The sequence below is a fragment of the Gadus macrocephalus genome, chromosome 20 (genome assembly GCF_031168955.1).
Source record: "Gadus macrocephalus chromosome 20, ASM3116895v1".
Classification (NCBI taxonomy): Eukaryota; Metazoa; Chordata; class Actinopteri; order Gadiformes; family Gadidae; genus Gadus; species Gadus macrocephalus.
The window spans coordinates 21,617,125-21,642,163 of NC_082401.1; the positions used below are offsets into that span (position 1 = coordinate 21,617,125).

Genomic DNA, 25,039 nt, shown 5'->3' on the forward strand with positions numbered 1-25,039 from the left:
ACATTGGCCGTGACGTTTTGCTCACCCACCTTAGCGAAACTATTTAACCAATACAACATAAAAGTAAAGCGAATAGGGGAAAGGGACAAAAGTTGAAACAGCGATTCAGTATAAAAATAATGTGTTTTCCAAACAGAGATGGAACTGAAAGTTATCCTGGTTAAAAGACTGAAGAAGAAAACGTTTAAGCGATTCAAGAAAAGGGACAATTCCCTTTAGCTGATGGTTAACAGTATTTTGGATGGTACCACAGAAAAAAAAATGGGATTGACTTATGAAGCTTGGCATGGGTTGAAAATTGCAGCGGCCACAGTTAATAACCGCATTAGCAGGAGCAAATTACATTAACAGCATAACAATGCTTCTATTTAGTGGTCACTTGTGGCCAATATTGAATTTGCTGGCCAACAAAATACAGGGAAGATGTAGTTCTTCCATAAGTAAATCAATAAAAAAAGATTGAAAGACAGCTTGAGTTGTAAACCTTGATAATTGCTTGATAAGATGAAAAGAGAGGAAGGAAAGACACGACAAAAGAGAAAATGAAGGTGTATATAAGAAATACTCAAAGAATTACGCTTAGCTGCATATATACGTGTTTTTTGTGTCTATATTTTTTGTTATATAATAAATACACATCATTTTCTAATGTTACTTACATTACACTTCTGTGGGTGCGTGTGTGTTGTGTTGTGTGTGTGTGTGTGTGTGTGTGTGTGTGTGTGTGTGTGTGTGTGTGTGTGTGTGTGTGTGTGTGTGTGTGTGTGTGTGTGTGTGTGTGTGTGTGTGTGTGTGTGTGTGTGTGTGTGTGTGTGTGTGTGTGTGTGTGTGTGTGTGTGTGTGTGTGTGTGTGTGTGTGTGACTAGTGTTAATGAAGCTCACCGCATAACACAGACATTCCTGCGGCCTCGGCTATTGGCTCTGTGGCGCTGCGTTGCCATGGTAGCCGTGGGGGTGGGGGGGATTGTGGATTGCTGGGTGATGGGGATGAACAAGGGATATAAACGGCAGGGGGTGAGGGTGTTGGGGGGGGGGGGGGGGGGTTGCTTGAGTAGCAACAATGAACTAGACAGCCAGCTGTCATGAGGTGGCGAAAATATGATGCATTAAAAAGGAGCATCTAAATGGGCAAGAGAATAAGACGCAGAGAGAGAGAGAGAGAGAGAGAGAGAGAGAGAGAGAGAGAGAGAGAGAGAGAGAGAGAGAGAGAGAGAGAGAGAGAGAGAGAGAGAGAGAGAGAGAGAGAGAGAGAGAGAGAGAGAGAGATGAAGGCACTTCATAGAATGCAAACACATGTCCCCTCCCATCCCTAACCTGCTGAACAACACCACAGTCTGCTCAAGGCATGCGAAGAGACACAGACAAGAGGATAAGATATAGCAAAATATTGCTCTGCTGGACCAATCAGAGTGGAGAGCAGAGGCTCTGGGAGCAGCCAATCAGACATCATCTGTGAAAGCTTTTTGCTGTTGCATTGTTCTGTGTGCGATGCAACATGTGCAACAACGAGTGGGTTTGTGTTTTTGTTTCCGCCAATGAATGTGTGTGTGTTTTTACGGGCTCTGTCTGTGTCTATGACTCAGACACATGAACATACATACCACACACATTCATTTTCTAAAGATTGTCTGCTTCAGGTTTACACACCAGCAAGCCACCACGCCTTCCCCCATGGGCTTACATCATGAATCTGCCGTACACGATGCGTGTATTACAGCTATCACGACCCCGCCAACGCCCCCTTTATAATCCTGTAATTTCTCCTTCAGCTGGATTCCGACATTTAATCACATGTAAGGTGAGACCCACACTCATAATCTAATAACTCTCTCTCTCTCTCGTGTGTGTGTGTGTGTGTGTGTGTGTGTGTGTGTGTGTGTGTGTGTGTGTGTGTGTGTGTGTGTGTGTGTGTGTGTGTGTGTGTGTGTGTGTGTGTGTGTGTGTGTGTGTGTGTGTGTGTGTGTGTGTGTGTGTGTGTGACAGACTTTCAAGACAGGCCATTATGTAGTCCATTACAGAATTCCATTTTTACATCATCCATCATTGAGTTGGGTTCACCTATCATACTTTCACCTTAAAAATCGGTGTGAAAGCATGGCATTATGCATTATTTGCTGAATTCTAATGAGTGCATGCCTTTGTCTGTTTTGATGCAATTCAGACAAAACTAAAACAAACATTACAAAAAGGTACACAATTGAAAGGTAAACATTGACTTACTGATCGCAAAGTAGAAAGTAGTTGGGCTCTTATCTAAATATTGGCTCTTACAAATGGGCTCTTATTTAAATATCACAGTCAAAAGACAGAAAGAAGATTGTTACAGGGTGGAAATTGTTCTTCAAAATCCCTGTTTTTCAAGTCTCCTCAAAAATTGTTCTTTAAAAATACTGTTTTTCAAGACCCCTCAATTCAGCACTTCTTCAAGTCCTTCTTCAATGCAATGGGACGAACATAGCCCTAATCCTACTCTCTGTAATATTGGAGGTCTTTTTGGCCAAAATGGTGGTATCCCAAACATCATCTGGTGCCTCCTTTAGTAGCGCTTGCGAACATTAAATATTAATATGAAATTAATTATAGGTAAGAATCAAAAGACGTGAAGAGAGAGCATTAGAGTATTGCCAACAGAAAAAAAACGATTTTCAAGATGTCCCCTCCCCTTCTGCTCCCTCCCTCCCTTGGTTTCCCCGTTATTGAGTTGTGCTGCATTTCCCGCACCTGTGAGCGACATGCAAGATGCATTACCCGAACCAATCAGGGAAGAGGTGCCCTGATTGGTTGGAAATGACCATCAAACATTGTAATTGGCTCACAAAGAGCAGCCGCAGCCAACTCCACATGCCATTCAGTCACATGCCTGACATCTTACCTACAGCAACTACAACCGTCGAGCACACTGGATGTGCAGTCAACGTATTCTCCAATGCACCTTCTACTTTATGGGTACATTATACACACACACAAATATACTTTTGATTGCCATACACCCTCAGTTAAATCTCTAATGTCTCTTATCTAAATTGCAGTTCAATTAAGATAAGAGACATTATGAAACATACGGACTAAACAACCCAAACAACACTCCCAGACAGACATATCTTTCCCATAACTTGCTAACATTTTTATGACCAAGCCTTACTGTCCCATGTTCAACCCTGAATAACAATTTGTGGCCAATCCAAGAACATATCAGTGGGCATATTACACATACAGTCTGTTATTGTGTGTTGGGTTCCTGTACATTTGCTGGGTTTGAATTTTCCCTCTAAAGACAACTTGTTTGGTTAAGAGAGTAGGACACTGAACAAACGTGAGCACTTGAACACTAACCAATGAGGCGGTAATCCATCATCCCTTATGTACTCAAAGAAAGAGAATCCAACCACAGAATCCACAAAATAAAGAAAATCAAATAAGAACAGTTGTGGGCACAAAACATAAATCAAAGCACCAACATGTTATTTAGCTGTGGCTCTGGCTATGACCCTGACCCCCCACTGTGACCTGAACTTCCCACTCAGCAAGCACAGTGGGATCACAGAGAGCCAGGCCTTCGCAGAGGTGTCCAACGACAGCCTGTCAATTTGGTGGTGTATACGCATGCTTATGTGAGTGAGTGTGTGCGTGCGTGCGTGCGTTCGTGCGTGCGTGCGTGTATAAATTAAGACCTATGAACTCAAGATATAAAATACTATGTAGAGATTTTAACACTATGCTAGATACACAGCTTGACTAAAGACAATGAGAGAACCAGACAAATCAGCCTTTTCATTTTGGTAAGTAGCACAGCCTAGCTCCCTACATGTTGCCATGACGATGCAATCCACAAAGTGATGCCCCAGCTACAGAATGAACCTTTACCATCCCAACTCAAGGACTCTCTCCGGGCGATTGGGCTAATAAGCATGGCCAGTCCCAGCCAACCAGTCAGTACTCGACCACAACCCAAACATTCTGTATGGCACCCTCAGTACCCCCATCTCTCGAACATTCATTTCAAATCGCCGCCACACACCCCCACACGGTCAAACAGACTGAATGAATAAGCAAAGTGGGGAAAGGGATGAGAAGGCAGCCGTAGAGTGCATAGAAACAGTGGCAAAACAAAAGTTGTTGCATAAAAGGGAACACGGAGATAGGCAGAAAGACACAAGAGGCAGAGAGAGACACAGAAAGGGAGAGAATAAAAAATAAATGGTAATGCCAGTCCATTATGGTTCCTTAGGCTCAACCCACACACACACTCCTCTGACAACACTCAACCCACACACACACATATCAGACCACACTCCCACGTGTGCGGGGGGAAGAGGCTAGTTCATGAACATGTATTGTGCAATCTTACCTCAACATGGATGGACAGTCATAAGGGCTAATGGAAAGAAACAAGGGAAAATCCCCGCACATGGTAGAGCCACTGCTATACACAAATCACCAAAACATATCTTGAGGCTGTAGTTATAATGCCAGGTGTGTGTTTGTTAATTGGAGTGTCACATTTGGGCATTGGTCGGATTAAAGATGAGGGGTCATAGGAAAGACTTTTGTTTGTGTTCCAGATTCCTGAGAAAAACTGCTTAAGTCTGGCCTACAACTTTCTTCTAAATGCCCAAAGTACACACAAGCAAGCACTGCAGATAAACTCTCTCCTTGTCTAACTGAACGCATCCCAAAGCACTTGCAGGGTGTTGGCATTAGGGGAACTTTATCCATTGGGGTCATTTGGTGTGTCCCCCACCCACTCACCCACTGACACAGCAAAGTGGACCCAGCATGGAGCACACCATTTGACCCCACTCTGCTCCTCCCGGGTCGATGAGCACTGCCCTTCCTGTCACCTGACTGTCATGAAGAATTTGTATCGTAGAACTCTGCAGTATCAACTCAGGTATGACTGGTCACCAGCAGTTTCTGGTCAGCCCTCATTAGGATTTATGCTCTCCCTGTGGTATGGTTTTTATGATTTGGTGCTCTTCAACTTTCTGCATCTATATACTGCATGGTTCAGGCATGCTAGGTTGAACTCTTGTATCGCTTAGAATGAGCGATCCTCCGAGCTAAGGTTGTATGCCTGCGTCATTTCCTACACCAGCATAGGGCTGACAAACCTAATTTAAATTGGATCTGCATAACCGTGTCCGTAACCACTCTTACGGACGTGTAACTAGTGGTGAACCAACAAAACCAAATTGAATCCCCGTTTGACAGGATGTGACCGTTCATCAGGACACTTCAAGCACACTGGACCACCAGAAAGGCATCAAAGAGCTTCTGCCCCTCTTGGCACGGGGAGAACAGATGGGGGACTTGTGCAACCTTTGTGGCTTGCTTTCTCCACTCCATGCGCCGTCTCAATATGTGGCCAACAGTTCAATGGTTAAAACCAATTGCAAAACAGCTTTTCGTGCTGACTGGGGCCTTTCAGTGCTACTTTTCATGTTCTCTTCGTGCTTCTTCCTGGTAATCCCAGAGCCCCAACCGGTCCCCACCTCCAGAGACTTGAGTGATAGGGTGGTGATGTATAGATTAGGCACTATGAGGCCATCCTACCCTGGATGAAGTTAGGATGTGGTTGTTGTGGTTGAAATGTTTTCTATCGTCAACCTCTCAAATGAAATGACATACATTTTTTGTACCCTGCTTCCTGAATTCTTTCTGGGTTTCTGTTTCTGGGTTTTATATAAAGGGTTACAGAGACAACTTTGTCCAAGTGGTTATGTTCATTATAAAATATACATTTCTCAGAAGACAATCTATATTTGCTTTAGGAGTAAAACCAAGCATTTCCAATATCCAGTTACCCCTTTACTTTAGATTAGTAATAGGCCTCCCCTATATTTTGTGTGGCTAATGGCTAATTTGCCAAATGATTGAAGTCCATTGTCTTGGTGCAAACATGGCAGGACGTGTTTTTTCTAAACTTGGAAATGTTCCATTGCTGCTTCTGGACTGCAGCATGCATATCAATGTGGGTTAGACCAAAGCAGGACAGAAAACCGCTACTTGTGTAAAGGTCTGGTTTAACCAGGCAAGGCAAATTTTATATATTTAAATATGTATTTATTTATTCATATATCTAAATTGAAAACGACCCATCTGTCAAAGCTGATAAAGGCACAGGGCACTCGGCAAAAATCACACATTTCTATTGAGAAAGTTGAGAAATATCCAACAAAAGAAACACAAGCTGATTGCACACGTTCTGTATCGCAGCGATGTTATAGTGGGCCCCGCATGCAGTCTGGAGAGTGACATGGACATGAGATGTGGAGCCAGTGTTACACGCCTCGCGGGGTTTACAGCCATTCACCACACACAGAACCAGAAGAACAGAAAGTCAATCAGTGTGAACCCACCTCATACTGCACTGACAAGCAAATAAGCAAGGATGGGTAGATTTCGACCTAGTCCTAACACTAGGTGTGTGTGCATGCCTGTGTGTGTCACAAATGGGACCCCGCCCCCAGCCATCCTCTGGACGAGCGAGCACCAAGATGCCAGCCTGCCAGACTGACTGTAGTTCTCCCACTCCATCTTGGCCTCATTCCGAATGCAGGGAGCGTACCAGCTACCTGCAGCCGTTGTAACAGAGGGCAAGTGACACAGGGAAAATGATAGAAGCCCCCCCTCTCCCCCTCCCCACACACACACACACACACACACACACACACACACACACACACACACACACACACACACACACACACACACACACACACACACACACACACAAACACACCCCATAGAATTTTGCCATAAATAAACAGTTGCCTTTGTCTTACAACGAAACTGGTGGCCACACAGAAAGACAGACAGGGCAAATTGAATTGTATTGTTGGCAAAATATGTATTCCATCCAACATCCATATTTCATTGCAAGAATATTTTGTAAAAACAGGCAACATGTAGAATATATGCATGCATCACACAATCATATTATGTTCGAATAACTATGATTGATAATTCAGCCCTTATGACTCAGCACCTGTACCCGCACCGCCCCCCAATCAACACACGCACACGCACACGCACACACACACACACACACCCTGGAGGTGTATTGTGTATTTTTTGTCCTCCCCCACTGCCTGCCGTCCATTGTGGGTATTTTTCCTACCAATAGCGAATGGATCGATGTTAGATTACAGGCTGTAACCGGTACATCGGAACGGCGGATGTCCCTCCCTATCCAAGGACTGAAGCACATTACCATCCATTGCAATAAAAAAAAATAAAAAAACGGCTAGGCGACATGACTGACTTCACCCGTGTACCACTGACATTATAACATCCATGCAACACACACACGTCGACGACAGGTCGACAGGTACTGGTAGGATTCCACGCAGTGAGCAATGAGTAAAGCTTTATAAACCCATCGCAGCAGTTATGTCCCAATGACGAAAAGCTTGCCATATTGCCTCGGCTTGGCCCGATAACAGCCAAGGCAATTAGACTAATCAATAGCTTCTCGAAGTATTCCTTGCCTTTGTACTGAACACACAAATACACAAAATCCTCCGAAATTAAAGATGAAACACCTCCCAGGCAAAATAGCATTCGAATTCCATAATCACTAAGACTTGAAACGAACAATGCGCCCATTCCCCATCAATGAACAGCGGCAGTCCATTATTTCAGCCTCAATGCATGCTAAAGAGTAGATAATATAAATCAACTCAAACTTGATAATTCCTCCAATGCTCCCGGCAATAATGCACACATGTAAGCCATATAAAGACTCTACGAATATCACCTTTCTAGTAGTAGTATTCCATCGATAAATATTTAAAATATTTACCTGCCCAGCAGTGCCTTTGCAGAGGAACTCAGTACCGGAGCGCAGTGTCAGACAGGCGGGATTTTAATCAGCACAGAGCGCCGCCCGCAGTTTTGGCGCTACCGTAATGATTGTATCAGAAGCTCGATGTCCAGTATTGCTATGGATACTGTTGAATTCTTATGTTTCACATGCAAGTAGACCACAGAGGCAACCGTAACCTCCCTACTGCTCAGTTCAAAAGCACTGTAAGAGAGAGTCATTGAAGACATTGAAGACAGAAACACACTACACACATTTCGTATCATAGGCTCATGGTACAATGTCAATTTATTAACAACAATGTTCTGATATTGTGGTTGATCTTCAAATGTAGCTAGTAGGCCTATGGACGATTATTGTCTTCAAGTAATATGAGAGCAGGTAGGCCTATATAGGCCTAAATATATAGCTACAATGGCACCTTTTATCTCTTAAATCACAGGTTGAAATATATATATATATATATATATATATATATATATATATATATATATATATATATATATATATATATATATATATATATATATATACATATATTAGGACTAGGTACACCTGGTCCTAAATACATAAGCCTACATTCTGAATGGTTCATGCAGACTGTTAGAATATGGCATTTATTATTACCCCGATGCATTCACAGCGCCCCAAGGAGTATTATCGTTGCAATGACAGCCAAACAAACGTCTAACATTATAGACCTGCCTACGACACAATTAAGAGTGTTTAAAAAATAACTACACGTAGGCCTACACGACATTTCACAATGGATTTGCCATTTCAAAACATGCATAAATAATAGATCAATGTTTACTAATGGATTTTATAGTAAGTCCATGTGACGGCTAGACCTATCAGACATCAGGCAAACATGGCACAGACAAACCCATTAAATGACTCGGCACAAAGAACTATTAGTATTAGTTTCCCCACGGAAACTAACGGGTGAACATTAAATAAAATACGGTAGACCATGCTGTCGGTTTCAGGGTTCAGTTAAGACTTTTTAAGACCATTATGAAAGCAATTCAAGACCTTATTCACTTCTAATAAACTGTACCAATAATAACGCCGCGTATGTTGTTTCATTCATTGTCTTACATGTTCACCTCTGATTCTGACATGGATTTTCTGATTCACCTGACAAAGGTGGAGCTCAGGAGAGGTTTGACCACAGAACGTGTATTAGGAGTGGGTGTTTTCACCTTTTCTAGCCTTTCCTTATTTTATTAGCAGGCCTCCCCTCTAAATTAATGTTTGGTTCGGCCTTTGGGATAAATAACCATACCCCTTGGGTTGAAGCTACAAGGCGAGTTGTTTGTAGTCATATATCGCGAGACCAATTCGCAAATACGTCGAGAACATCTCAGTTCATTTTCGATTTCCAAGGGGCATTTATAGGCCCCTCGTCATCAACGCGCGCAGACCCAAATGTCTATGTATGATAACCAATCAGAGAGCAAAGAAACGTCCGAACAATCAGTGGCATTTTTTTTCCAAGTTTGCTGGATGGACCCTGGGATTGGATGGGAAATTAAGCTTAATCAATTCATAACATACTTCCCTGTGCCTGAATACTTTGTGCTATATTGTCCCAGAAATACACATTAGTGTGTAGTAGGCCTATTACCTTCTATCCACAATCCCATAATTGGCTCTTCACCTCTTCGTCCTTTATTTAAGACGTCCTATCTCTTAAAGTTCAAGGAGATTAAAAAAAGGGTCTTGATTTAAAATTATTAAAATGAGAAGGAATTGTTTTATTTTGTTATATTATGAGCAATTATAAACATCAATCTTATTGATAAAATGATAAAAGTGTTTCCAAGGTTAAAATCCAATTTTACAAGTTACAAAAAGAGTTATGTAACATGTTGAGGTTCTATTAACAGTTTTTATATCGACCCATTTAAAAAGGAACAAACAGTATAGACAACAATAATAATTAGCACCTAAAAGATTGTACCAGCAAGAAATCTCTTGCCTTATGATCAAAATTAAGGTTAGATATTAGATAAATTATAGCGGATGTATTTGATCCATGCAGAATGGATCTGGAACAAATCTTTTGTTGAACAGTCAAACGGGGATAGATCACAGCAAGAAATTGCTTGTCATGTCAGGATGCTATTCAAGGGATATGGGGTATGACCCTTCAGACAGTTTGACACAAACGGCAAAAACTGATAAAACAATAAAAACACATGTTGACAATAAAAAAAAGGCGTAGAATGCAACCAAATCAAATCAGTGTATCATCTAAATGAAAAATAATTGGATTGATATTCAATATATGTGGTGTGAGCTCTGACAGAAACATAAACGGAGTCATTTGTGCCACTCCCTCAGCAGCTGCACAATGGTACCATGCTGTTCCTGTTCTGTCCAACAGAGGGCACTGACGAAGCACCGTAAGAGGACAGGATAGAGAACGGCACAGAGCGGCGCAGGACTGTGGACTCCTTTGCATCCACAGAGGGCAGAGCCTTCTCTTCCGCAGCCTCGGTCAGGGGAAACGAGCGTGGCTCCCATGGGGATGCGGGCTACAGGTACAGGTGCAAAGGGGATGGCACACACAAATAATCATATCAGATGCAAGCATGTATATGATTTGATAAACTTGTGCACATACACTTAACACAAGGAAGCAAACTTCCTCGCCATACTAAACTTAAAAACGTGCAGTAGGTCAGATTTGAAGAAGTATAAGTTGAGTTTAATATGTTAGAAATGCCATAGCCGTCAGTCAACTATGAGTGAGTGAAATGCTTATTTATTTATCTACTACTTGAATTAGACTTAGTTCACATGCCCGTCAATCACATAAACAAAGCGCTTTGGGCTGTCCATTTTTCTTGCTCTCTTAAAATTACTCTCTTTTCTGCTTTTTCTTTTGATATCTCTCAATTCTTAACTACAGCAGCATTAAAGAACTGACGTGCACCATTTAACTGCTGTTTTTCGTGGTTGTCTGAATAATGTCATATGGTGTTACATAAAGTATATTTTATAGATGCTATATAATATGATTTATAAAAATTATTACTGCATGTATTCAAAATAATCGAATAAATGGTTAAATGAATGGTCATTTCCAATTGCACTGGACTGGTGAAAGTGCTGCACTGGACTGGTGAATCAAACACTCAACCATGGCTTTCATCATCTGTGCTTGTAGCCCACTACCTGACAGGAAGAGTGTGTTTATGGCTTCTGGCTTTTGTGTGTGTTTATCAGTGTTCGTGTGTGTCAGTGTGCGTGTGTGTGTTTGTGTACCTGGGCCCCTAGGGTTGTCTTAGACTAAAGTGCAGGGTAAACCAGTCGCAAACGTACACAACATTCAATGCAAACCATCAGTTGGCATAAAGGACTGGCTGTTAAATAATGTGTAATGAAACTGTGGAATGGAATGCGGAATGGAGTGAAACAAACCTTCGTGAGCACGTTAATAAAATAAATACATTTAAAAAACATTCATTGGATGGTTTTTATTTACCCCTTCATGCGATACAATCATGGTAGACAGTAGACACGTTGTATATTTTGTCAAGCATTGTTCATTGTCTAGTTTAGTATTTAGTATTTATTTAGTAATATTAAACTCATAGCCCTGCCAAAGAAAATACTAAACAAAACTATTTCAACTGGTTGCCATAGTAGCACCATGACATCTTGCGGTTTTAAGAGCCCCAGGATTTAACCTTAGTAACAGGTTGAAATGCATTCAAATAAGTATGGGTCCTCATCCCATAGCACTGCATGAATAATATTAATCATTTATTCAACAAACCCCTATTCACACACACACACACACACACACACACACACACACACACACACACACACACACACACACACACACACACACACACACACACACACACACACACACACACACACACACACACCTTTTAATTTCATGGTTAGATGGAGAAGCCTTTGAAATTGCTTATTTATGTTCCATCCCTGCTGTCAGTCTGTATCAAAATTGTATAGGTCTTTATACAATTTCATAGTAAATAAAAGTAGGATAAGAGTATGCCACTAAGTGCACATAGAAAAGCCTTATGTTTAAGAGTTAGAGTTAGAGTTAACCTAACTTAAATTGGGGAGAAGGACCATGCCTACTACTCATTGCTGAAGTGGTCTAGGCTCTGGAGGAGGTTGATAAGAAGTATGTGGACTCAAAGAGCTGCAAGATGAGCCGCTAACCAGGCCAACACACTGCTCTCTTGCATGAGCAGTCCACTCCAAACTGTGGAGTTATACTTTAAGTGTGCCAGAAGCCTAACCCTGAACAAGAGGGTAGCTTGGTGAGCTCTTGAGTATAGTTAAGTTATAAGGCCTTACCATACGTTTATCCTCCATGCCTGAATGCTCATCCATTTCTAGCAGGGCGGGGCTTGACTCCATGGAACTCTCCTCCTCTCCCAAGCTGCAAGGCCCCTCCCCCCCAGAGGGCCTATGGGTCCAAAACCGAGCATCACAAAATTCTCATTGAGTCCTCATTGAAACACAACGCCCCGGAAGCAACTCCTGGAGTTGGCGATACATCCGAAAACAGTTTTGTGTTCCTTCGGATGGTGTTTTGAACCCTGACACGACGGCATTGGCTTCTCTGACGTCTCTCTCTCTCTCCCTCCTTTCACGCATGGCATGGCAATGAAAGAATATGGGCCGAGTGACAATCCAGCAGAGGGCGGTATTGCAACACTGAGAGGAGCTCCCTCATATCAGAACATTATCAAACCCGTTTCCAGAAACTATTGCGAAGGGCAGCTTGTTTGAAGAAGCTGTATTGATATTGGTATCAGATCACATAAAAGCCTTGGCTCATTAAGGGTGCACTCACACGAGGCCATCTGGCTGTGGCCGTGGCCGTTTTCACACCTAACAGTGCTCAAATCTGCCAGTCTGGCCAGGCCAGGCCAATTTGGCCACTTGGGAGAGGTGTGCTGCTACGGTACGGGGCCGCTACGGTACAGATGCTAATGAGCCGACACGCGCACACGCACGGCTACGCAACCTGAGCTGGATGACGTATAGTCCATGCGACGACCACGGACATAATAAAGGCGACGAGCCTTCTTTCCCATTAAACGGTAAACATATATCCAAATAAGCAACAGACTCAGCAAAGTGCGAACTGTGTTCTCTGTGTTGTTGTCCATTGTTGTTAGAACTCTGACTGGCGGCAGACTTTACTATGGTCCATGCAGCGGACGCTTGGTGATGACGCGTTACTTACGACGTGATGACGTATGTACAAGAGCCTACCGTGGCCAGGCCACAGTTGCGACGGCAAACGGCCACGGCCAGATGGCCTAGTGTGAGTGCAGGCCAGAGAACAATGAGGCCTATTTGAGCACGGTTAGGTGTGAAAACGGCCAACGGCCACGGCCAGAGGGCCTAGTGTGAGTGCACCCTAAGATAACCGTCACAGATTCAATACATTCTCAGCGTGGTCTTGAGATTGGTTCTCTTAAGGACACCCGCTGCCATGAAACTTGCTGTCTTGATGCTACAATCAGGTCACCTGAACACTCGCCAATTTCATGAACGTCCTTATCGGACTCCTGTGATTGGTTTGCGTGTGCGTGCGTGTGTTTACCGATTGCTGCGGTGTCGACATCGCCTTCTCCCCCAGGAGGACCAGCGCAGCATCTCTCTCCGCTCAGGCTCCAGGTGTCTCTGGAGGAACACCTCTTCTGTCATCCCCTCTACCTGCCAATCACACACACACACACACACACACACACAAACACACAGTGTATGCAAAGAAACTCATAGTTCCAAAGTCACATAAGACACACATATACACACTCACATAAGACACACAAAACTGCCAGCATCTACAGGGATGTCGTCATACCTCATCTCCCTCTTCCTCTCCTCTCATTTCCTGTGATGTCTGCATGCTTACTAGCCTCCAGCTAGAGAAACACAAGGCAGGTGAATGAGCTAACAGCAGCTGTGTTTGTTCCATGCCCAGCTCCGATAACCGCTAAAATTCACTACAGCTATGGTATTTAAAAAGAATGCAGAACTATTAATTCTATCAGTATTACAAAGAATAGCATCTATGAAAGCTGTAAGCATATGTCAAATGCTGATCTGCAGAATATAAAATTACCGTTCTATTTCATATAGAAGAAAATATAATCAATATAGGTCAATAATACAAAAACATATTTACATCCAGATGATTTTTATTTCAATTTAAATGGACAGAAGTCGGATACACTGATAAAACACACACGTGCACACACTACCTTGGTGTGAGGATGTGTTTGTACTGTTTCGCCTCCACCTTGGCACCGGGGGCCAGTGACATGGGGATGATGATGTTGTCAAGGCCGTACAAAGTCTCACCCTTTCGTCTGTGGACTGGGCCCTGAGATGAGGGGATTTAATGAGACGTTAAACATGGCCGTACCAGGGTTTGCCTCAGCCAGCATTTAACGGCCATTGGCCGAGTAAATATATATCTTGGATGCCATCTTGGCAGGTAATTCGTTTTTATGTTGTTTTATTATTTGTTATTATTAGGAACATAACATTGCAAGGCGAAAATGTAACACAAACAATTAAAATCTAGTTTTTTATGAGCACATATTGACTGTGGATGTCAGTGAATTCTTGGTGGTGCATGGCTTTATGAATGCAGACTTCTACTGCTATCCTGGGACACACTCACAACACTAACAAAATATTAACAAAATACTTAATCAAAGTGGGTGGTAAATAAGGTTTGATTAAGTATCAAGTGTATGTGGGAGGATTTACCCGTGAGGCCAGCATGCGTGTGTGTTTTTGATATTCTGTGTAGGTCTCTTCCAAAAGCTCAGAGATTTCATGATGATCAGAGAGCAGGTCAGACAAGCCCTCCTCACCTACACATGCACACAGATACATATACTGTATAAACATCAGATTTTCTATGCACTATATTACAATAAAGAAAACTTTATCTTGAGATGAAAAAATTTAAACACGTTAAACAAAAACAAACAACATTTCACAGAATTACAATTAAAATCAGACTGGGGCTGATGTGAGTGCAGTTTTAAAGGTAAATTGCTTTTTCTGTCTGAGGGGTTGATTGTGAATAAAGGACGTGTTCTCTGTGTGAGTTTAAAGCTGGAGGTGCCTCAGTGGGGGTATGAGTTCACCACTGCGGTGCAGGCCATCCCAGCTCAGGCTGGGATCGCAGGGCTCAGCTACGTCGACTTCCATTGGTCTTTGGGACCATCTCTCCCCTGAGGGGGTCCTCTGGAAGTGGCTGGAGCAAGGAGAGACTAAGGTGAGAGGGGGGGAAGGAAGGGGTCAAGTTGAGGGGGAGGTGAGGGAGTTGAGAGAGAGAGGGACAACTCAATGAGCAAGTCCAAAAAATAGGTGAGGAAAGATCACGGCATTAAAGCCAGAATAAATCGTTCACTAAATCAAAAGTGCAAGGACGACTTTTATGTTGCGTGTCATCAGTGCGTGTGGGGGGAGATCGAGGTGCACAAGAAGCTATGGAATAAGGCTTCTTGTGCAAATCTTTTTCAAAAAGGGTGCCCTTCACTGGTAATAGGTGCTGGCAAAACAACAGTCAATAATTTGAATACTCTTAGAACAGTTGGTGCACGATTAGTGTCATGTTAATATATCCATCGTACAAATCACAGGCAAATTAAAGCTGTTGCAAGATCAGAGATCAAACTAGGGTCGGATCTAGAACCCCATTAGTGTCCCAAATAAAATTTGGGACAAAGTGCTTCAAAAAATTCTGATCAGAGGAAGTCTGCCTTTAATGTGAACCTGACCAAAAGGGTGACTTCATTTTCTAACACATATACATTTTTTAATAAATGTGTTGATAAAGGCATTTGTTCTCCCTCTTTTCCTCGTATTCTTTCTTTAGTTCGAGTACCAGAGGAGCCGGATGGAGGGGGAGGTTTGGAATGGGTCGCCCCACAAGTCAGGGATCCTCCAGGACTGATGGTGAGGGGACCTGAAGGCACGGCGCACTGGGCCACAGGCTCCCAGGAGGAAGATGATGGGGGGCTGGTGCTCTGACCAGCCTTGAAAAATACGGTAGGGAGATGGAGAAAGAGAGGAGAGACAAACATAGGGAAATATATCACATATAGTACATATTAATAAAACACTTTCATTCAACACATTAAACACTTCCCGAAACCTGGAAGTGTTCATTTTCATTATTTTATTTGTTAATTTGTTAATTCATGACAGTATATATGCAAAATATTTATAGTTTTTTGTAAAAAAAAAAAAAAAATAGTTTTTTGTATAAATATTATGGAATCAAAATACAGGGTTAGGGTTAGGTTAAACAGACCGAAAGGCAAGAAGGAAAAAACTAAACACACGTGACGATATGTTGCTAAGGGGATGTTGTATTGTTCACAAAGAATTCATTAAAATATATGAAATACAATTGTGTTACGTCAATTATTGAATGTAATTATTCTATTAATGCATGTAGCTATAAAATCCAAAATGATTGGCTTGTCGTTACTCGGGTCGCCCATGTGTTCTCCTTGTGTGAGGGAGCTAGGTCAGGTCACATCCTCTTGTAAATTCCATCGGGGAGGACGGCAAAAAGTAAAAATATTTGAACCCGGCCTCACTTCATTTAACCGTGCTGCCCTCGCCCTCTAAGGCGATATCCTGTTTGCCGTCTACCGCCCGCCTGAAGCCATGTTGAACGCAGCCTAGGACAGGCATGGTGGCCACACATGATCTACGCTACCTGCAGAGTACCGGGGCCGGCCTCTTCCATGGTGAACAGCCTGTGTTTGTGGTAGGTGAGCAGAGGCCGTGTCCGGGCGCAGAAGCCCTTCAGTGGGGGCCGGAGGGCCCGATGCCTCCCCTGGATACTCAGCCTCCTGCGCTTGTTCTCTGCTCCCTGGGGGCTGCAGTGCACCACAACAGGATTCAAGAAAATAAATACGTTAGATCTATGAGTACAATAAATCTGATTTCAAATGTCCACATGATAGCTCTGCTTTATGTTGAAAAATAAAGCAGATTTATTTTTTTTACATAAGAATGACTTAAAAAAACGACTACATACTCATACTTGTATGTAAAACACAACTACAAAAACATATTCACATGTCGCACAAGCATTGGAGAACATTAGAACCACTGCACTACTCAACAAGAACCTTCACTCTCGACTCGCGCTCTTATTCCAAGGGGAAAATACAAGCAAACTAGGCTGGGCTGTTGAATGCATCTCAGAATGTCTGAGAGTAAACTAGGAGTGAACAGCTCTGTGGGCTGTTGCTAACCTAGTGGATGAGTCAGCTTGGCTGTAGCTAATATCAAAACAAACATTTCAGAAGACCTGGCAAGCCCCCAATAAGCCCAGCTGTGGAATGCAGGGCCCTGAACTATACTGACACAAGTTTGATAAAACCAATAAGCAGACAGACAAATGGCTGGACAGATGGCTAAATAACTTTAGATAGAATAGAACAATTTACTAAATGTATAGTTAATATATGGCCAATTTTCAAATCTATTCTCCATTCCACTTCATTGAACTGATGTGTTTTAGTAGTAATCATGTGTTTCGTAGGAAAATACGAACAAAAAATGTATGATGTCAAATTTGAAGGAATTTGACCTTTGTGCACCCTCCTACGCTTTCAATGAAGAGTCTTGCGTTGATTCCCCTGTGGTGGAGCTATCATATCTCCATGACGGAGAGACAGAAGGGAAGGAGGGAGCAGAGAGCACTTTCCCACTCTTTTCACAATTGTCCGATTCTACTTACAGCACTGTTACCCCTCGTTTTGGCAATTAAATAAAAAAGATAGTGTGACTTTGCTTGCCATGAAAGACTCTGTTTGTACCTGTAGGCTGTCTTGGTGACACCCATCAACGTATGGGGTGCTTTGGAGTGGGGTGACGAGCAGGGTGACAGGCTTGTGACAATCTGGCTGAGCTGGGCACTCTGCAGTTGATTACAACAATACATAAAACTCACAAAACAATTACACACATACTCCCCATTATTAAGATGCCTTATTTTCTATCTTACTTGACTCATCAAAGGCTTTTAATCATCTTCTTCAAAGAAAACATATTTGTAATATTTATCTTTCCAGTGAAACTGTTCCATTTCAATCGCCTGCCATTCCTTTTAGTGATCTTTCCCTTTTTAGTGATCAAAAAGCGAACAGACAGCTTGTTGACACTGTAAGGACCCTGACTATTCCCATTATCTCCCTTACCTGCCCCGGTCCTGTCTTTCTATGTTGTGTCCCCTCCTGCACCTGCCCCTTACCTGTCTTTCTATGCTGCGTCCCACAGTAGCTACCATTTACCTGACCTCTATCAGTGCGTTGACATGGGACAGCTAGATCGGATTAAGCCTTATACAGATTTTGCTACTCGAACGGACTGTGTCAATTATCCGAACGTACATGGCCTTCGAGAGATCGGAAAATGGCCGGAGCATGCTGAATCCGCTACTCTAGCTGGCGCTGTAGCCCTTTCAACTAGGCTGGGACGACGCACTGACGTAATCGATGACGTCGACGCATAAATTACGTCGACGCGCAAAAATGCGCGTCGATTCGAAAAACCCGAAACAAAGATGGGCGGTGCCGGAGCGTAGTAGCAACGCGAGTGGCTCCTCAGACTTTCATAAGTGCAAGGCGCCACGCACTCGTTCCTCTAAAGTATGGGAATTCTTTAATGTAAAAGGAACGATTCCGTGATATGTCGTCTTTGCAAAATGGAGATGACTTTCCATTCTAGCACCACGGCAATTCACCAGCACCTGAAGAGGCGCTGTCATGCCTAATTTGTACCGGCTGCCAAATTTGTACCGGGCGCGTCATCCATACGTAATCCATTCCAAACCTGCCTGGCAACAGATGGTCGAATGACGTGAAAGGTTCACGAACATTCGCAAACCTTCAAGCTCGTTCATTCGCACTTGTCCGTTATCTGTATTGTGCTATTTCGTCCTTGACCTGCTTTAAACACTCAGTTTACTTGCTAAATTTGATTAAACAATTAAATACAATACAAATATAAAGTAAAAACAAGTGTTATCTAGCGATCCGTTATCTGTATTATGTTATTTCGTCTTTGGCAACATGAGCGCAAATGTTTTTTGAAACCTGCCCGGCAACGGACAACCCTTAAGGTACGAACACACCAAACGCGTAACCCGCGTAAGATTTACGCGGGTTACGCAGCTAAAATGTTGCTTGACCATTTTGTGTCAAAAGTGGTCCTACGCAGCTACGCGCCTGTGGCTGCGCTGGATTTAGGAGTCCGAGGAAGGAAACCCAAACGCCGCCGTGTTTGGGTGCATGATAGAGCTTGGATCGGGTTAGATTAAATAATCTCAGATATAAATAACAATAATCGGGTTAAATAACTTCACATGGTGTGTCTGGTGTGTTTCCAGCATTCGTAGTGTTGATCAGCAGAGATATAGTCCGCCAAGACGTTGAGGTTGCATAGCAACCAGAGACGCTGTCCATGCAAGTGAACGGAGCGTTCCCTCTTCGTCATAACTATCAAACCAAACATCCTTCACATTCACCGAGCGAACATTATGAAAGTAAAATGCACATTTCTCACAAAAAATGTTTACATAAAAGCATTTAATGGCGTAACTATGTTACTATTTCCACCAAGAATAAAGAAAGATGTCGGCCGTATGCTTCTGTGCAAGCGTCACTACTCTCTGCCAGTGACGTCGGGTCAAGCTCCACGTTGATTAGCTATCGCGGCTAAGCATCACGCGTTGGAGCGTTGAAAGTTCAATTTTTTGAACTCCGGGCGTAGGTGCGTTAGGTGCGTATATACGCAGCTCATACGCGGCTAACGCGGCTAAAATGTTGCTTTAGCGCATGTAACGCATCTACGCAGCTCATACGCGCGTAAACCAATGGTTCCCTATGGAAAAATTGCAGATTTTATACGCGTCTTACGCGAGTAACGCGGTTGGTGTGGCCGTACCTTTACGTAATCAGTTGTCCGTTGCCTGGCAACGGACAACTCAAGCTTGCGCAGAATGCAAAATCCAATACGAGATACGATGCAGGTTTACATGCAGGTAGAGATCAGACTATGATCGAGTTATCTAGGTGTTCTTATCCGATCTCGCTTGTCCGTTCATGTACCGATTTCGGTCCGAAGTAGATCGGGCAAAGGTGTTTACATGCATTTTAAAAGTCTTGTTGAGGTCTTATTCGATTCTTTATCCGATAATGACTCTGCATGTAAACGCACTGTGTGTTGTGTCCCCTCCCTCACCTTTCCTTTACCTGTCTCTCTATGTTGCGCAGCAGACACGTTGGGCTACTGTGTTCATAGTCGGCATCCCAAGGCAGCTCTCCGCCCCTGACCCTGGCCGTGCAGGACAGTCCCAATGTCTCCTTCAGCAGGGTCTGTTGTATCAGTTGTTGGTCTGTCAGCGACTGGGAATCTCCAAGAACAACGCCGACCTGGGACACACATAGTGGAACACAGACACACACACACAAGAGAGCCATTAGTGATCATACATAAATACATTTACAAAGCTCATTCCAAGGCACTCAAACCTTAAAATATTGAGTTTATCAGTCTTGGAAAAGACAAGGTGTAGTTCATTCCTACTTTACGTTGTGCAAGTTTGGCCTCCATGTAACTTAGACAACCATCTCCCCTGCTGCTTCCTGTTGTTCATCCCCGAGAGAGACTATACCTTGGTGGAGTGGAAGTGCTTGAGGAGCTCCACAAGATGCTGGATCCTGCCCTCCAACTCAGCCAGACGCAGCACGAGCCAGCTCCATCTGCTGCCCGTCTCTGCCCGATCCCCAAGCCACCTCAACTCATTGCTGGTAGGAGAGCCAGGTAAGACCTTCTGGTTGTCTCGTCTCCTTTTGCTGCTGTTCGTCAATATCATGACCAAAACACAAGGTGGTATAATGACACACACACACACACACACACACACACACACACACACACACACACACACACACACACACACACACACACACACACACACACACACACACACACAAAGATCAAACCTTTTTTTACCCTTCAATATGGTGATAGCCATGTTTTAGGAGCCCTGAAGCTGCTGTAGGTATGTTTTGAATTGTAAAGATAGAGAAAAAAAATTCAGAGAGCAAGCTTTTGAAACTTGACAACCACAAAATACATATAAAAAAATATTAATAAGAGTAATACATATCTCCTCCCTCTCAGCTCCCTCGCTATGTTTCTGCGCCATTTAGAAGTGTTGAATTTCACACATCTGTGATTGACAGTAAGGATGGGTTCCAATATTGTGATGTGCGTGAACCCAGGGCTGCGTGTGCATTGTGCTGATATGAAGACAGTGGAGGTTTTGGCTTGATCACAGATTTCAGTAAAAATTTGTGCACTCAAACATAAATTGTCTCATACAATGGTATAACAATGTCACATAAGAAGACACAGTTTGTAGTCTATCATTTGTAGCCATCTCATCTTCTAAATTTCATAAACCGTTGCTTCGGTTCTACACAAACAAATGATCAAATATGTAGGCTACGTTCTATTAGCAAGTCACTTCATGTGACTTCATGTGTTGCACCGATGATATATATGTTTTTAAATGAAACAAATAGCATTAGGGGCGCACAACATTATTTCAAATTCAAACATTAAGAAATGTTTTGCACTGCTGATTGCAGTGGTGGTGTTAATCCAGTGACAGCACTGCGGCACTACTTTATGTATGTAGGGGAAACGCTGATTTATATATGGATGTGTGTAGATATGGATGTGTGTATATACGCGTGTGTGTGTATACGCGCGCGTGTGTGTGCGTGCGTGCCAAGATCCTAAAAGCACTGCTATGGTAACCGTGGCTCTTTCAGAGGCCAGCAGCTCCCCCAGACACACTTCAAACGGCCATGTGACAAAAAGAGAAAGGGTAGGCTTGGCTGAGCCAACCGTAACGGGGGGCTACAGTCGTCAGGTTTGTTTGGTCAGTGTGAGCTCAATTCACTGAAGAGAGATAGGGCATTGTGCAGCCACCTGACTGCCAGAGACAGCCTGATTTAGTCCTTTGTCTGTCAACCAGAACAGATATTTGTAAGTGTGGTCTAATTAATATGAATGTATTATCGTTATTCTCTAGGCTTATAACAAAATGCTTTCCTTGTGGCTCAGTTAACAGTGCTGAGCCGCTTTTACGCCCACAGTTACCAAAATCTAATATATCGCTCTGGTTAGGAATTGTGCAACAAACTGGACATGATTTGGCTCAAGAAGATGAAGTGAAGCAATTCCTCAAAAATAGGGAATGCCTGGAGGGGGGTTAAGAGCACAGTAGCCGGAACGGGAGTTTTGTTGTGAAGTGTCATCCTATCACCCACAGACCCTCATCCACATTCTGACATGGTTATGTTCTCACTCAAATAAACTTCAACAGATTGTATGTTTTTGTGTGTGTGTGTGTGTGGTGGGGGGGGGGTTGAATGCCACATGTGATCAACAATGATCTTGAACTCATAATCCAAGAATTTTTGGGTCATTTTACAACAAATCAGTGAAAGAAAAATGACATGAAAAGTTTGTACTCGAAATTTCACAAAGCTTTGTGCGAGTAACTCTAAAGACATACTCACCGCTGCAGCCGGGGCCGCCCTTCATCGACATCACGGTCATCGTCGTCGTCTGAGCTGCTGCTGCTGTCAGTGGCCTCAGAGTCCAAGGAAAACTCTGGGCAGATACCCTGCAGCGCGGCCTTGTTGCACATGGCCATCTCGCATGGCTCGACTGCTGCAGAAAACGGGGCGTCCGAGGTCTCCTGGTGCTTCAGCCTTGGGAGCCGCTGGCTGGCCTGTGACATGGGAAGGGCCTGGGGTCTCCTCTGGAGCCAAAGGGCCCGGCCCTCCAGGTCTATCTGTCTGACGAGCTTTGACCAGCAACGCTCCCTCCTCACGGCCAAGTGCTTCTGCACACACGCATGTCAAAGTTACACTTACAAGATGAAGATTAGCCTGAATCTTAACACATGTTACGCAAAATGTTGGGTAGAATAGGATCAAATAAATACAATAAACACACATTCTGATTCTACCTGTTCAGGTTTAAAAAAATATATATGCCAAGATTGGCCATTGTGTTAGTGGACAATAATTGAACTACATAAGGTAAACTGGACAAAGCTAAAACCTGTAAAATACTTTTTTATATAAAATAAGGACCATGTAATTCTCTAGGAGAAAAATTAACACTAATAGGTGCTGTAGGTAACATGTAACAGCTATAAAAGAGTGTTCTTTGTTGCCATGCAATGCCATCCATTTGCTATTAGTGAGTGAAATCTCTATAAAATGTATATTCCGGTAAATTGCATTCATGCCTCTGCATGAGACAATTTCGGTTTAAGACTGCTAAAGGCTCATTCCTGAGCAATTAGGACATCTCTTCAACCCTCTATTTGCTACTCTCAAATCTTACACACAACGACTTTAACCATTGCATATTTGTTATAGCACCTGTTGAATCCCTGCTGTCTTCTCGAGTATTACGGGCGGACCAAGCACCACACTGCAGTGCTGAGCCCACTCTGGACCAGAGGAGCGGAGGCCCAAAGTCAGCCCTTCCTCCGGCGAAGGAGTACGAGTTCGGTGAGTTTCAAACACATCTGGCTCGTAATTATGTAAAGCTCCTCCATGGCTGTGGGGTTGCAAACTGCTCTCTTGTCCCTCCCCACCATCATTAACAGAGATGAAAATGGTGTCCATTGTGCCTGGCTGCAGATCCGTGGCCAATTGCTGTGGGTCTCTGGGGCTTTTTTGGCTGGAAAGAATATTGAACAGGGAGAGTGGGCTGGGCAGGAACGTCGGCTTAGCCTGGTCAGTCGACGACTGGTGTTGAAATGGAGGTAAATCTGCATTGTCCGAGAACTCCAGAAGACCACCGGGAAGGCAGGAGTGCAGGAACGGTAAAAAAGAAGGGCTCAGCCACAACTTCTGGGGGTAGTCATCTTCTGCCATCGTACTTTGAAGATCCAGCTCGATGTCTAGTATATCTCTGCCTTCTGCTTCTGCCGGGGCCAAGTGTGAGGACAGATGCACTCCATGGCCGTTGGGTGAGGACAGGGGGACACCATGGTCATTGGGTGAGGGCAGGTGGACTCCATGGTGGTTGGATGAGGGCAGGTGGACTCCATTGTGGTTGGATGAGGACAGGGGGACACCATGGTCATTGGGTGAGGACAGGTGGACTCCATTGTGGTTGGATGAGGACAGGGGGACACCATGGTCATTGGGTGAGGACAGGTGGACTCCATTGTGGTTGGATGAGGACAGGTGGACTCCATGGTGGTTGGGTGAGGACAGGTGGACTCCTTGCCCGTTTTTGGCTATTTTTGTTAGGGCTGGAGCCATATTCTCCCTTGGCATAGCAAAATAAAGGACAGAACTGTATTTTATTTCAAATATGGGGACAAAGAGTTATGTTCAACGTTAAAGGAATAGCGTTAGACAAACAGGCGAGTGCACGTGTAAGAAAGCCGTTAATGTTTTAACTGTTAACGATATGCTTGTTTTGTGATAGTTGGCACATAACTAGTAAAAAAGATGTATAATACAAAAACTAGTTAAATTTATGAGGGCTTTGCAACGGAGAAAGCACTTTGGTCCAGCTTCATAATAGAAGTGTCTGTTTTTCTTTCTCTCAGTCAGTAAGTAGGAACGCTGTTGGTTAACTCGATTAGTTACAACGTTTGATCATTAGCTTCGCATCGAACTAAGCTAACGGCCCCTGGGCGTCCACCGAAGCTGAGTAGATCAGAGTTTTACTCACCCGATCAAATCTCAGAAAAAGGCCTGCTCGTTTTCTGTTTTCAATCCTCCCTAACCTTCATATAGGTTTTCATTCGCTGCACGGATGATTGCGCATCAACTCTGTGTGACATCAAGGACCACTTGGGACTTTCCTCACCAACTGCCGTTGATTGGGTAGGTACAGAGCTTGCTCGGCTCCTGAGCTGGAAGCGGCGCTCAGACACCGCCTTCAGAGGGGCGTGGGCGGGTCTATCATTTATGAATTTCCAGTCTAGAGTAATGCAACTCAAAATTATTTTAGTAATATATAATAACACATAATAATAACAAATAATAATAACAACACATAATAATAATAATAATAATAATAATAATAACAACAATAATAATAATAATA

At 43.4% G+C, this 25,039-nt stretch overlaps 2 protein-coding genes across 15 annotated transcripts in view; both read right to left on the reverse strand.

The window, feature by feature from the left end:
- map2 (microtubule-associated protein 2) overlaps positions 1–7,953 on the reverse strand; it is a 67,837-nt gene extending 59,884 nt beyond the window's left edge. For 8 of the 12 annotated variants that reach the window (XM_060040875.1, XM_060040870.1, XM_060040869.1 and 5 more), the window contains exon 1: positions 7,805–7,952. The gene's annotated coding sequence lies outside the window, so the exon portion shown is untranslated. Of the gene's footprint in view, positions 1–7,804 lie in introns of all 12 variants that reach the window. The other 4 variants (XM_060040865.1, XM_060040866.1, XM_060040863.1 and 1 more) reach the window with 1 other exon arrangement.
- An 898-nt stretch (positions 7,954–8,851) lies between these two features.
- Positions 8,852–24,864, reverse strand: kansl1l (KAT8 regulatory NSL complex subunit 1-like). 3 transcript variants are annotated; one of them, XM_060040130.1, is made up of 15 exons: positions 24,662–24,864; positions 23,350–24,246; positions 22,474–22,802; positions 20,553–20,733; positions 20,131–20,310; positions 17,695–17,795; positions 16,584–16,746; positions 15,741–15,891; positions 14,998–15,123; positions 14,612–14,718; positions 14,098–14,219; positions 13,698–13,758; positions 13,437–13,549; positions 12,176–12,287; positions 8,852–10,368 (listed from the first exon to the last, which is right to left on the reverse strand). In XM_060040130.1, exons 2-15 carry the CDS (start codon positions 24,241–24,243, stop codon positions 10,171–10,173), a joined length of 2,838 nt encoding a protein of 945 aa, XP_059896113.1. In that variant the 5' UTR covers positions 24,244–24,246; positions 24,662–24,864; the 3' UTR covers positions 8,852–10,170. The 3 variants fall into 3 exon arrangements, with proteins under 3 accessions (XP_059896113.1, XP_059896110.1, XP_059896111.1); XM_060040127.1 differs by having other exon boundaries at positions 8,853–10,368; positions 20,553–20,736; XM_060040128.1 differs by having other exon boundaries at positions 8,853–10,368; positions 20,553–20,736; positions 23,350–24,250.
- Positions 24,865–25,039: the final 175 nt, after the last annotated feature.

What these genes read in the sequence shown, in the direction of transcription:
- kansl1l (XM_060040127.1), bottom strand. Translation starts at nt 24,243, where the DNA reads ATGGCTCCAGCCCTAACAAAAATAGCCAAAAACGGGCAAGGAGTCCAC. An exon ending in CCCTCCATCCGGCTCCTCTG is followed by an intron (nt 15,124 to 15,740) that starts GTACTCGAACTA and finishes CTCTCACCTTAG; the next exon opens with TCTCTCCTTGCTCCAGCCAC. An exon ending in GAGAGGAAGAGGGAGATGAG is followed by an intron (nt 13,550 to 13,697) that starts GTATGACGACAT and finishes TGTGATTGGCAG; the next exon opens with GTAGAGGGGATGACAGAAGA.